Below are 14,324 nucleotides of genomic sequence, written 5' to 3'. Positions count from 1 at the left end.
TTTTTCTCCTTGTTTCCCACACAGATATGCAAACTGGTCTGCTATCGAAATGCAAAGGAATGGTTTTTTTTTCCTTGTTTTTTTTAAAAAAAACCAACAAACCCAACAGATAGCTAATAGTTATCACTGGACTCCTCAACCTTGGATTGTTTATCTTTCAAACCCACTATGCCAGTGTTACAGAAAAGCGATGGAAGTCCTGCAATGTTCACTGACTAGATACAAAAAAAAAAATGTCCTATCTGCAAAGAAAATACCATGTTCTGATCTCAGCATTAAGATCTACGCTTGCATGATGGAGGTCTGGTCAAATATATTCTTCCCTGCTCTCTCCCACTATTTTTTCAGTCTTACCACGTTTGTTTTCAGCCAGTCAGTACACACACTTTTCATTCACACTGGTGAAGCTAAACTAAATACCTCCAGCTGCTGTTCAAGTAGAAAAACAAGCCAGCATTAAGACTTCCACTTCATAGTCTGTCCATGAAGACAGATACTTTTCCCTTGAACTTCTAGGTTGCTGAGCTCAGACAAAAAAAAAGGGCTGCCTTTCTCATTTTGTTGTTTCCTTTTTGTTACACACTCACTAAGAATACTAAAAGAGATGGCAGAACACAGACCTTTGCTTTATCATCTGTCCAGACATATGCAGACCAGCCTTTTCTAAGTATCAGTCATCCTCAACTCCAAAAAACCAACAAACCCCCCAAAATCCCACATTAGGGGGAAAACTGAAGGGCTTTTTTTTTTGTGCACCAAAGTGGAAAGTCATGAAGTATTAATTTTTATAAAATCCACTACTTTGAAGCCAAGGAGTTGCATTTGGTTGTATGGAGCGACTTATGCTTCAAGACCAGTTCTAAGCCACATGCTTACCAGTGGTAGCATCCTTGTAAATTAAGAGAGGTAGTCTTGTTTTACACTAAGGCTGAACAAGTTTGTTTCCCAGTTTTCATCTCCTCAAACTATTTTTAATGACACTCAGGAAGGGTGACCCTCTCAAGTGGCAGCAGTGATCTTGAGGAAAAAAAAACACAAACCAACATTTCTTCTTGACCTCACTTGTTTTTCTCTGCTGCTTAAGTCTGACCTTTCTCCCTCCCCCACACCATGAGCACAGTTTCAAAATGAATTGAGGTAAACAGAAAGCAGTATTCGTTTAATGCAATTAATACGAAATATTATTAGGGTTTTTTTTCTCTTTTTCTACAGTCAGGGCTCGATTAGTTAGAAAATACTGACAGCTCCTTTTTTTGTGAAGGGGAGATGGACAATTTTGTTCAGACAGTGGAAGAACATCATGGTGTGTTTTTTTCTTTTTTTTTTTCCTTTTTTTTTTGTTAAAAAGAAGGTACTATTGAGAGCATAAAGGCTCATTGTACTGAAGTAGCAAATCCAGTACCGTAGCACTTAAGAGGTGGTTAACAGTGCTTGGTTCAAACTCAGTGTTAGAAAGTAAAGCTTAAAAAGTTACGATGCAGGATATTTGGCAGGATTTCAATGGCAATTTGTAATGAACGTAGAAAAGACTGAGTCATTGGCTTCTTCCCCTTGGCAAAGTACTTTGTTATTCATTCTAAGTCCCAGGTTTCACGATCAAGTTTCTCATTTCCATCGATGACGCACTAAGGAGGATTCGTCATTGACCACGTCATTGTCGGTGTAGCGATGCTGACACCGTGGTGGAATAAGCAGCAGGATGATCAGTACAAGAAGGATAATGCCACACAGGCTCATGAGAGCATAGGAGGCAATCCACAACACTGGTTCATGGAAAGAAACGCTAGAAACACAGTTGCTTGCAACATCTCCTGTTGTGAAAGGGCCTTCAATCTCAGATACTGGAGAGCCATCAACTTCTGAGAAATTACAAAAAAGAAAAACATTTAAGTCTACAGACACCATTTAAAAGCAAATAACAAAAGATCTACCCTAATTACCTATATATCCCTTTCCCTCCATCATAATACATCTCAGCATACTCATGTTTTATTGTATTTCTCATTGCAATAAAAATACTAGTATTCCATGTTTATAAAATGGGAATCTGAAGCATAAAGAGACCATGATACTCCCACATGTACACAGGCTGTCAACAAGAAAGCAGACATTTAAATCAGGTCTCCCACAGCGCAAATTAAAGGCCAAGCCACTGGATCACCTTTTCTCTCTGGACTAACCTTTCAGAAATGTCAATGTAACAAAGCTTAAAAATCCTACAACACCTACACTGGAGTAGGTCAGGGCCTGGGCAGTTTTTGTTTGTTTCTGGCATTTGCAACAACTGGAAGAGTACCTCAGGCGATTCTTACATCTTCTGTGTTTTCTATCTTCCAGGGTATTAGGGAGCAGCATGCAGAATCATTAGCTTCACAGACACTTTAAAGGACTGTATTCTAAACACAAAGTGCAGGGTGGAAAGCAGCACAGATACTCTCGTGAGCGGAGGTGAAAATTCAGAAGGAAGAGGAGGTGAAGCAGGAGAGCTGGGTGACAGCTGTACATAAAAGGGGAACAATGGAGAGGAAGGTCAATGTCAGGAGTGAGGAGCTGTGACATGAAGGAGCAGCGCTGTTGGGCAGGGAGGGAGAAGCTAACTAAGCCGCTTGAAGAATGGAGATGACAAAGCTAAGGCGAGAAGCATGAAGGTGTGCCTCGGCAGCTCCATTTTCGAACGGCCATCCATCTTGGTAACCTCACAGACTGTGGGACTTGTTTCATTACCATCACAAACCCCTACTTGTTAAACCAGTAATTGCTAAAAAGGGTTATGATGCCCATGGTTGTCACAGTAACCATGGCAAGCGCAGCAAAGTTCTCCTGAGTTGTGGACAGGGCTACACGTATTGTAAAGGCAGAGCATGTGAGTTGCCTAGGGCAACAAAATATTCAGAGCATTTCGTATCTGCAGGTTCCCTGGCCAGGGAAGGATGGATACCTTTTAGCTTGCTTGGGGCAACTAGGAGCCTGCAGTTAGTACTGTCTGTGCATTTTAACAAGTCTTCTGAACAGCTGTAATTCACTTCTCTAGTCAGACACTTCAAGACACATTTGTGTATTTCTTATAAAGGCCTCAGTTTTAACTTTCCTGCTTCACTTCTTCATTTTACACACTCTTGCCAAATTGTAATTGATCCTGCCTATTGAAAACAGTATCTCTTATTTACACATATCTTAGACACGACTCCTGAAAGCATGTTTGAAGTGATTAGCATAAAATACCCTTTGGGTTTTGGAAAGGCAGGAACGTGGCCTTTAAGGTTCTTTGTGAGAAAGAAATGCAGAATAGGTGGGCTGCTTTACCTGCAGTTTATTGGGAGAGATTTTACTTGGTATTCAATCCCTGGCCTTCCAACACCTCATATTATTTTAAGGTTTAAGTCTCATTAGACTTAATTCAACTTAATCACAGGCTGCTGCTGAAAGAGACAGTCCTGCTCGCCTGCACTCCTGTCCCTCACTCCTTCTTTTGTATTGGTGCTAGTGCCTGGTAGGCTGCAAGGAGAGTCAGGGCAACTTGCTGATCTGATGGAAAACCAACCTGTCATAACAAACAAGATGCCCAAATGAGGAATTTTCTGGAGGTTCACTCAACTGAACCAGCGCCTTCTCCAGCTGCAAGTGTGGGAAGACTCCTTTAGCAGCAATACAGTTAGAGTGGACTGGGTGAAACATCAGGCTGCACCCACAAGCACCCTGACACTCGTGAATACCAAATACATACTCTCTCAACTCATCAGATGGTAATAAACTGGCCTAACCACCTTTGCCAAGACACTGCTGTTACATAAATACAGTAAGGGAGCTGTACAATGATGGACAGACTTGTAAAAGACTACTTAGAAGGTCTGCGGCAGAAATCTGTTTTGTCCAGAGTCCCAGTATTGCACTTTCTCTACCATGCAATTGTTTCTTCTGGACATCTCACCTCCTCACACCATTTCATCTGTCTCTATGAAGTCCTGCAGCAAAACCAAACTAAACCACATTTAATACCAATGTGAAATGCAAGGCATAAGCATTACTACTTAGGAATTTAGTATTTTGAAGAAGTGAAAAAAAAAAAGGTAGCACAATTTTCCACTTTGGAGGTAGCTCTGAAAATAAAAAGTCCCTAATTACTCATTATTTGGCTTGAGTACAATAATTACTCTTATTAAAAAAGGCAATACAAAACTCTTGCCACAGTGGCTGACATTTTTAATTACATTTTGAGAATGCTTGAGAGCAGCACAGCCTCTGCTGTCTTCCCTCCAAAAAGAAAAGTTTTCCCTCACCCTCTTCCACCCCCAGGGAAATTGAGAGAAAATCAGAAGAGGGCAAATTTGCCTAAATTGTTCAAACAAGCCCTTAACATAAACTGTCACACACACTTAGCGTGTTACACGTTAGCTGAATTAGGATGTTTTGGCATACTTTTTTTAGAACATCTGGTGGTAGCTACCTACAATAAATTCTTGACCTTGAATAAATGGGATTTTCTTCATTATTGATGATTACAGAACAAAAATGGCACCTCTCTCACTCACTCACTCTCTTGGTGAGTGAGTTTGGAAAGGAGGCAAGTCTGAAGCTAGATCAAATTTATCATAAAATTATAAAGTGCTGCTTGGAAGGGGCCCTTGGAAGTCACCTAGTCCAGCCTCCTACTCAGAGCAGGACTGTCACCATCAACAGATCAGGCCAGTGTAGCTTTATCCAGACAAGTCTCATAAAATCCTGAGGATAGAGACACCATGATCTCTCTGGGCAACCTGTTTCAGTGACGTACCACCCTCCTGGTGAAAAGAAGTTCCTCATGTCCAACTTGAACCTTCCTGAATGTAACTGCTGGTTGTTGTCCTTTGTTATGTAGTTTCAGTTGCACTCACCCTTGCCTTGCGTTCAACCTGGGGCCTAGCATAACCCCCAGTTCTTTTTCCGCAGGGCTTCTATTCAGCCAGTCCATTTCCAGACTGTACCCATGCATGGTGGTTTTCTGCTTGAGGTGCAGAACTTTGCACTTCTGTTCACTGAAACTCTTGAGGTTGCTGCTGCCCAGTCCTCCAGGTTACCAAGGTCCTTCTGGACTGAAGCTCTGCTATTCATTATGCCATCCATTCTCCCGAGTTTAGTGCCCACAAATTTGGGTGCATTCTGTCTCATCATAGTTTAGTGTAGAAGTCATTTATGATTACAGTGCTTGGTGCATTTCTTCCCTGAAAAATACCCAAGTCTTGCTCCTATGATCTTCTCACTTACTACAAAAATACTAGGGGTATAATTCTGCTCGATGCCGACGTACCATTAGGTTGCTTCACTAATGCTAACTAGTTGATCTAAACATCTTGTCTCAAGAAGGGACTTGATCCAAAACCTTTCCTAGTCATTCTCTAAACAGTAGGTTATCCCTGAAATTATCAACAGGCAACTTTAAATAATTTGAAATTAGTAACAGGCAGAATAAGTCTTAAAGGGTTTCACATATTGAGGGAAAAGCAAATTTCTTTTCCTGCTACAATGGAATAGCTTCCTGCAGCCATCTATCTAACTCTCCTCACTCTTGGTACACCCTGGAGAATGAAAATGGTGCAAGGAGAATTATGGGATAAGCCAGTTCTCATCGCTAGCCAATTCTCAACAGAAACTTGGGAGTTCATGAAATTAAGACTTTTAGTCCTGTTGCTACCATTTTTGTATTCAGCACATACCTGTTTAACATCTTATAAAAACACGGGCTTAAATTTAGTGTTAACACTATTGTAAACAAGAAAGCATAGATCATTGCAAAGCCACACCAAATGGTCTTTTATATTTCTCTATTTCTGAAGATTTATGCCACCAGTAATTCAATTTAATTTATGCCCACAAACAGACTAAAAGCTCCAAATAAAATACATTCATATAGTTGCTATGGAGGACATGGCTGGCCTCCATGGGAAGCCAGCTAGGCAGCTTAATCTCTCACACTGCACTGACTGCTAACTACTCACAGTTGTGGCTTTCTGATGAAAGTAGTGTTAATATGGAAACCACAAGCTGTGAAGAAGGGAATTCAGAACAACTGGCACATCCAGCAAAATGTGACCTGCCCCGTGTGACTGGAGTCTGACAAATCAGTATATCTTGTCTCAGTCAGTGGCTTGTGTCATCTGATTTCTCAAGAAGCTAAGTTCCCATGATGCTACATTAGACATATGCACAAAACATGGACAAAGAAACAAGGAGAAAATGCCTTCTAGCACCAGCTGGGTATCATCATGTGTCCAAGCTCATGTAAATCCAGATTTCATTTCTATTCAGAAAGCTCAGTTCTTCCTCCCTAGACAAGGCTGGCAGAACTACATGAAGTGGCCAGAGTCTATGCTTCTATGTAGCAATATTAACATTAAGGTGTTGTTATGGTTCCCTGACTCTTTTTTCTCAACAAAGACATGCTGTCAAAGCAGTTGTTACGAGCACCAGCTGGCTCACAACCCCTGCTGACCACATGTCGGTCAGTATGTTCTGTCAAAATGCCTCCTCCCCTCTCCATTAATGGCTGCAGCATGGCAGGGACAGGAGGCAGCTCTATGCTCGCTAAAATTGCAGTCAGGAAGCACAAGGAAGAATGAAAGGCAGGAAAACTTGGTCTGCAGTATTTGTCTAGTTACACTCTCCTTCCAGATGCATTCAAAATGTGTCTTTCATCACTGTATGGTACCTCATAGAGGTCTTCATTAAGCAACCCACATCAATATCCAGATTTTCTTTCATAGCAAGCTCAAAGACAACAATTTTGAACCCATTAACAATGGAGAGATTAAAAAAAAAAAGCTTTTAAAATGCCCTGGATCTACAACTCAGCTAGCTAGTATCTCTCTTTTTTCCCCTCAATTACCTGGTTGCATTAAGCACTCAAGTACTTGCTGCCCTTACCCTCTCTAACATAAATACTGGGGATTAAAGAAGCACTCTCAGTCCTAGTCCTTTTCTCATGCAAATCTCAGATGATACAATGTTTTCCAAGGCATAGACCACTTCTGTTTGGGATAGAGACTTGCATATGGGTGCGTGTCCTTTCCCTCCTCTCCCACTTGTATGTTCTTGTGGTGCCAAAGCAATGTCTCATCAACAAGGGGAGAAAACCCCAAAACTTTTGGTTTTAGCTACCCTTGGTGAGAAAAGAAAAATCATGAAAAAGCAAGAAAGCTAACCAGCATGGTAAATTCAGGCAAAAATTAACATTTTTTCACATTTTCTCAGTAGCTAATTAAAAAATTAATGGCTTTCTACTGAACACTGAGAAACCTATTTGTTTAGAACCAACACAAACACCACACAACTTAATTTGAGTGCCGTTTTCATCTTAGCTCTTTCTCTGAGTATTTCTGAGAGGCTGAAAAGGCACAATTTACATTAAGAGAAAAGCGTGAGTAAGGTGCTTCACTGCACACTGCAAAAGTTAGTTGAAGAATCCATTTATCTGCAAATTAGAACAGGAACTACACAAAAATGAAGCTGCATTAAAAACAAGGACGAGTCTCATGTAGCTGTTGGGGAAACCGCACACTCAGATGTCTCAGAAAGGAGAACTTCTCTCAGAGGGAAGAACGCAGCTAAGATACGCAGAGCTGAGGCTGATTTACTTCAAGCCAAAAGACTGCTGCGTGCCATACAGCTTTTCTTTTTCTCCCCTTGAAATCTGAATAGCTTGGGATTGCTCAAAAATATACCCTTCACACTTCACGAGTAACCACGCTTTTTCCCCATCAGACAAGTGGCAAAGGTGTTTCTCTGACAGCAGCACGTGTTTCCTCACTCACCCAGTCCTGAACAATATTTCTCTTACCTGCACACGGACTCACTGCAAAGCCCACTCTCCTCTGGGCTCTGTCAAATATTACATAGAAGCCTTCCATGACTGTAGCACCAATAACTAGAGCATTTGTGGAGGAAGAGATGCCGAATCGGTAGCACTGTAAATTCTCTCCTATTCCAAGGATGGGTTGAATATAAAGCTATTAAAAAAAAAAAAAAAGCCAGAGTGTAAGAAGCAACACCACACAGTACTTAGAAGTTCAGACCTTTTGATTTTTATATTCAAGCACTCAAACTCGACTGGAAATAGAGAATGAATAAGGACAAACAGATTTCTGTACATGATTTAAAACTGGTGAAAGCTTACATGCAGGTGAGAGGTAAAGCTCTTGGATTCTAAGCTTAAATTTGAACACAGTCAGTCACTGTGTGAAGGTCAACAGAAAATTCAGGACAGCCACTTTTTATTCTATTTTCCGCAAGGGAAAGATAGCTAAGAACTTGGGATATGAACTCAAATTAAAGAATAATTTTATTATTTAAAAAATTATCAGGATGGAATTGATTCAGAGAGCATTCAGTGTCAGCTTCAAGGCTCTAGATTCATAAATTCAAGTCACATTTTACCCCGTGTCTCCTCAGGGAAGATGAAAGATTGCCAAGCTACATGATCAATACAGAAAAAGCTTATCATAAAGCTTTATTATATTTCAAGTTAAAATATACTTAAAAGGTTCATTCTCCCCTTTGCTCCTGACCATCCCCTACGGTAAAAGACTGTATTAGTAAAGTTAGAGGATACTAGCCTGTATTGCAACCTATACTGGAGACAGAGAGGAAAAATAAAATTAGCACATTATATTCTGAAAGCTAGGATGGAATATTAATGAAAGATAAACCAACCAAGTTACAGAAACTGGTGAAGAGATCACGTAGGCTCATTGCCAAGACTGTCATATTCAGGAAGAGTGCTCCACCTCAGGATGCCATGAAAAACAAATCAATTTTCTTCCCAAAACGAGAAGATCAAAATGAGCAGAGACATTCTGTATTGACATCTAATGTGGCTAAATCTCGTGAAAACAAAACAGAAACTTGCCTATTTTTCCTGACAATTTGAAAATATCATTCCCAACTACATGGACTGCACTCGGAGGGAAACTGTTTTTATTTTTGGTGTTAGGTTTGACAAGTTTATTATTTTCCCTATTTAAAATTTAATTTTTAAAATGTCATTTAAAAAGATTTCCATTGCCTGCAATAAGCTAGTTCTCTATTACTGGTAAAAATAGCTCCTATTTTTTAAGACCATGTGCTTTATAACAGTAAAAATAGATGAATAACTCAATAAACAAAGAAAGTTGAGACCTGTGGTAGGACAGAGATCCGAAATGACCTACTGGAGTTTTCATCCCTCAGGTAAATGGAGAGTTTAGGAAATAAGGACCAGGGTGTTTCAGTTTTATCCCAGCATGCAAGCTGTGAACCAGTCCAGAAACCGGAAGAGAATTCTTGTATCTATGGAAAAAAAAACCCCGACACATGCAGATTACGTACATTTTGATAGATTTTTGTAATTCACTGCCACTATTTGATAGTTCTTCCACTCTCATGGAGAAATTCAAGCATGAACACAAGTCTGACAAGAGCTTTTTCTTTAGGGATCAAAGCAAAAACCCAACACCCAAATTGAGGTGCATCGTAACCCATTATGACTTGGAAGAAGGGGGAAGAGGCAAAAGCAAGTTTAGCTCTCCTTTCCCTCCATCATCTGTGTCTCACTACTTCCACTTCTGCAATGAACATGTATGACCTCCCTGAGCAATCAGTATCACAAAGAGGCAAAGCATCAACGGGCTTTTACTACCTATCTACCTTTTCTCTGAACAGCTCTGACCAAACACCAACGTTTTGAAGCAGCAGACATTGTTTTAAAAACAGAAACCAAAATACAAACCACAGGAATACCATAGAATCATAGAATCATTTTGGTTGGAAAGGATCATCGAGTCCGACCATTAACCTAACACCACCAAGCCCACCACTAAACCATATTCCTAAGCACCACATCTACTCATCTTTTAAATACCTCCAGGGATGGTGACTCCACCACTTCCCTGGGCAGCCTGTTCCACTGCTTGATAACCCTTTCTGACTCCATATGTAATGGAGTCATCTCTCTTCCTCACATACCTACAGCTTCTTACTCAATTTTAGGGTTTTGAAGCCAAGGGCTAAGCCAAAATCTCCTGGCATCTATGGGAGTCAAGGTCTGCTACAGACAATGGAAAGAAACACATCCCTCTCTCTCTGTCACTGCCCTGCCACTCGCTACCAATACAACTTGACATGTTTTTGAAATAAGGTTGATTAACAGTACTTCTTAATATATCCATGGTACTAACAAAGCAAAAAGCAAATCCCTATAGAGCTTGTTTGCCTAAGACAAACATCTTGTCTAATGTTCGTGCTCCCTGAAGCACACAAAGCTGATCTGCTGCCAGATCAGAGGAAAACTCTTCCTTATTTGAGTGCAATACTTTGTGCTGGTTCTTATGCCCATGCGAAGCAACATCCAAGGCAGTATCTTGTTCTGACACTGCACATCCAAAGCCTCCCATTTGGGTGAAGAAGAAAGATGGAATCCAGTCTGTCTGCTCCCCTCCTTTGTATTTATCTGTAATATCAATTATTTTGTAAACATCAGCTCATATATTAGTTATACTAGTTATACCAGTTTACAGGTAACAAATATTCACACACCTCCACATACCTGCCCATGAAATATTTGTTAGGATTGCACAGTATTAGAGACTTAAAACTTTCAGGTGCTCATGTCTGTTCTTGGGCCAACAAGCATACACTCATGAGACTTACCGACACAGACAGACTGCTTTTACCCTTAACTCTCAATGCATGCTTAAGTACATCTCTTGGCACAGGACAGAATGCTCTGCCTCTCACAGCTAAGTCCCAGGCCAGACCTGCTGAAAAATATAGTTCTCCTCTCTTTCTATTTTTCTCTTGGAAAGCAGAGCTTGTGATCTGAGAAAAACTGCAAGATAGCACCCAGACTAGACAGACCAAGTCTATAAAGTGAGTCTTACTTCTGTATGCTGAAGAAATGCATTGGGGGTGATTTGGCTGTACGAAACCTAAACGGTTATTAAAATAAAGATTTTAGGTTTACTTGAGCCTTCCGTTCTTCAACTTATTAACTTAGCATTATATCAATGCTGTGAGTAGACATGCTGTTCTGACTTCAGCTCAGTCAGGTGTAGTAGCTGCCACCCCTCTATGGCTCATCTCTGCCCATCTGCCAAAACCACCAGACTTCAGACCTGCCAACATCAAACTGCATCTATAGCTGCTCCCTAAAAGACTTCGATCCAAATAAGTATGGTTTAAAAAACAATCGGCACCACTAAAGAGCATAAAGCTTACAGCCTTGGTTTTCTATGGAGCCGAATAAAGGAATGCTTCACATGCAGCTATCCCAGTATACCTGAGGGGGCAATAACATCTTTCTGGGAAGCTCATAACAAGCTGCTAGGAGCAGGAACTTGTTAACCTGGTTCACCTGTGGTCAGAGAAGTATGTCTGACTACAGCAGATGATTTTATGTTTCAGTGATCCATAGCCTGCCAGAAGCACAGAGTGCTCAGAGTACAGTTGTGATGCCATGGTACAATTGCTGAAAATACCCATTTTTGCAACATCATTCCTACATGGCTGGAATCTGATCCTTACATCTTTTAACTACTTTCTTATTTATTAGACTATCTCCTTTGTTTAGAGCTGTGAAAGTAACTTTTGGTGTGTGTAGAGGGAAAGGGGTACAGCAGCAAGGTCCTTGAGATTGAAAACAAACCCTAAAAGAGAAGAGTTAGTTAATGGTTTTTGTTCTGCATAAAGTAGAGTGAGTGAGTGGTTCCCCTCTAATACCTTATTGATCAGTTGACTGACTATTTACTTGTTATGTGGAAGGCCCTAGTTCAAATGTCCTTCTGACCAATGTCAGAGAGGAGTTTGGAGCGCTGTGCCCCACTTCACAGGAGCCAAGGTGCCATTACAAGAGCTCTTGGGTAGGCTTCTTTCAATTCCCTGCCGTCGACTGAAATTGTTCCAGTCAATACTTAAGTGCTTTGCAAAGAGTAGAACTTTTCAACGAGGGAAGCTGAGCTACATAAGATAACTGGCACATTTATTTCAGATACTGGACACCTGCAAGCAGTGAAGAACACTTCACGCCAAATCTCTGCTCTCAGTCAGGTAGGAAAAGGATCTCAACTTGAATCATCAGCATACAGGCAAATACTCTGTCTTTTGGGCAGCTGGCCAATAGCCCGGTTACTGTATTTCCTGTGATTTGCAATGAATACTGCTGTGTGATTGTGAATCCATGACAAAAATATTAAAATTGCTCACATAGAAATATCTGGGATTTATTTTTCATCTTTAACCTTCTTGATGCTGTTCATTGTATTCAACCAAAATTTATGAATAGTTTTTATTAACCAGAAAATTCTGCTTCAGTTACTCTGCACTCAGAGAAATCCACCATCCCCATGCCCTACTTGTAAAGCTTACTCTATTTCCAAAGAAAGACGCTTTTGAACATAAATAATTCAATAATGAAGGTCAAAAGCAGCTTTACTGATATGAGTAATCCCAATGAATGGCATCCACCCTATATAACAATAAGCATTACACTTGGAAAGGAACTGCTTGCAGTAGCAGGTTCTTCTACTTTATAAATACCCTGTTTTGAATGAAAGTGATTTTTGCACTCTTAATACTTTAAATTAGAGCAACAGGGATTATGTCCATGTTTCTGAAATGCTTAGAACAAAATACTTCATCTCTGCACTGTTTCTGATGCATTTCCATACCTGCACTTTTTGCCTGTATTTGGACCTCCCTCTTCGCTCCTCCCTTCCCATTTTCATAGACTCATAGAATAGCTGAGATTGGCAAGGACCTTCTCACCTCTTCCTTTCCCTTTTCCATTTCCATCAAAGACTATCAGTCATTTTTCACTTATTAGCAGAAGTAGACCAGGAAAGATTCTGCTCCTCTCAGGTTAAAACCCTATGACTTCCAAGGCAGACAGCAAAGATGTCACTCCTTTCAAAGATCATGTGAGCATTTAATAGGAATTTAACATTTTGAGCAGATTTAATGACATTAGCTTACCAGGGACGTCCGAGCTATTGCTTGCACAACAGCACTGAAGACCTTCTGGGGCAGACGGAGGAGTGTGGTCCCACTGTCTACTATCGCTTTATCAGCATTATACTAGGGAGAGGGGAAAAATGGAGAGAAGTTACACACTGTAGTTAATGTAATGCAGATTCCACTGTTTCATAACAATAACAAAGCTGTTCCTTTTTGGTAGCTGCCTTCCCAAACCTCCATGTCATATCTGTCAGCAGCTCGCTATAGTTGATAGCTTGAATTCAAATGAAGTCTGAGAGCAAAAACAAGATATGGTCAGCCTAGACACAAGAGTGACTTTATCTGCACCACTCAAGAAATTACTGCGTGTCACCTCAGCTGTTGCAAATGGCCAAACCACTGTAAAAAGATGTAAAGCCCGGCCCCTCTCAGAGGTGTGAACTAATCCACTTTACCTCCCATATGCTTTGGGCAAAAGCACTCTCATGGTCAGCGCAGACAGACGCTAAGCACACTGATGGAGCTGACGTACATGTCTAAGCTCTGGATCAAGGTCTCTGCTGTCATGAAAACAACTCTAGTTTAAACACAACACAGCAGCCTACTTTTAATGACTGGCGTATCTAATTTAAGAATAGTCAGGGAACATTAGGCCTCATTACATGTCATGTTTGGTACTGCCTCAAGAGTACAAATGCCGAATGCCACACCTTTCTCTCTCGACTGCTGAAAATTGCTAAAACACAGACAAAAACAAGTACAAAGAAACTTGAAATTTCAATCTTGCTGTCTCAAAATCTGCACTAAAAAACCTAAGCAAACATTCATCTTCATTATTAAAGTCCCAACCCTCAGATTAAGAGAATTCAGCAAACTTCAGATAAAGTAAACAAAGAATAAACATTTTAAAAGGTACATCTTTTTTCATGAACTCCTTAAAAACTATGATTAATTGGGGGCGGGGGGAGAAGGGAAATAGCAGTGGCAGCTGTTTGCATTAACTACTTTTGTTACCAGGTTAGGCAGCAGGATCAGTATAACTGAACAGTGACATGTTTATGGCATAATCATAAGACACAAGGTAATATACAGCATAAGCTTTTTAGGAAGAGGTCAAACAGCAAGTGAATTTAAATATATTGGTTTAGATGTTATCAAGTCACATGGAATATCTTTAGCACAGTGACAAAAATAAAACCCACCAAAAAGTAAAAAAGTAATTCTGACTTAGTTATTTTCTTTTTGTAAGAGATGCTATAGGCTGCCAAGCAGAGCTGAAAGAAAAGCAAACAGGAAACCATTTATTATACACTCAGAAATACTTCTAAACAGCAGAGAGAAATATCAAGGTATTGTGGAGTCCATTT

General features: G+C 40.3%; 1 protein-coding gene across 1 annotated transcript in view; it reads right to left on the bottom strand.

Moving 5' to 3' along the window:
- Positions 1-1,451: 1,451 nt before the first annotated feature.
- BACE2 (beta-secretase 2) overlaps positions 1,452-14,324 on the bottom strand; it is a 53,614-nt gene continuing 40,741 nt past the window's right edge. The window contains exons 6-9 of the mRNA XM_068425216.1: positions 12,976-13,077; positions 9,148-9,297; positions 7,811-7,979; positions 1,452-1,859 (exon numbers count right to left, since the gene is read on the bottom strand). Of these exons, the coding sequence (XP_068281317.1) occupies positions 1,606-1,859; positions 7,811-7,979; positions 9,148-9,297; positions 12,976-13,077 (675 nt within the window). The 3' untranslated portion in view covers positions 1,452-1,605. The remainder of the gene's footprint in view (positions 1,860-7,810; positions 7,980-9,147; positions 9,298-12,975; positions 13,078-14,324) is intronic.

This window comes from Nyctibius grandis, chromosome 2 (genome assembly GCF_013368605.1).
Source record: "Nyctibius grandis isolate bNycGra1 chromosome 2, bNycGra1.pri, whole genome shotgun sequence".
NCBI lineage: Eukaryota > Metazoa > Chordata > Aves > Nyctibiiformes > Nyctibiidae > Nyctibius > Nyctibius grandis.
The sequence above is the reverse complement of the archived record's forward strand: the minus strand, read 5'-3'. Positions and strand labels throughout refer to the sequence as shown.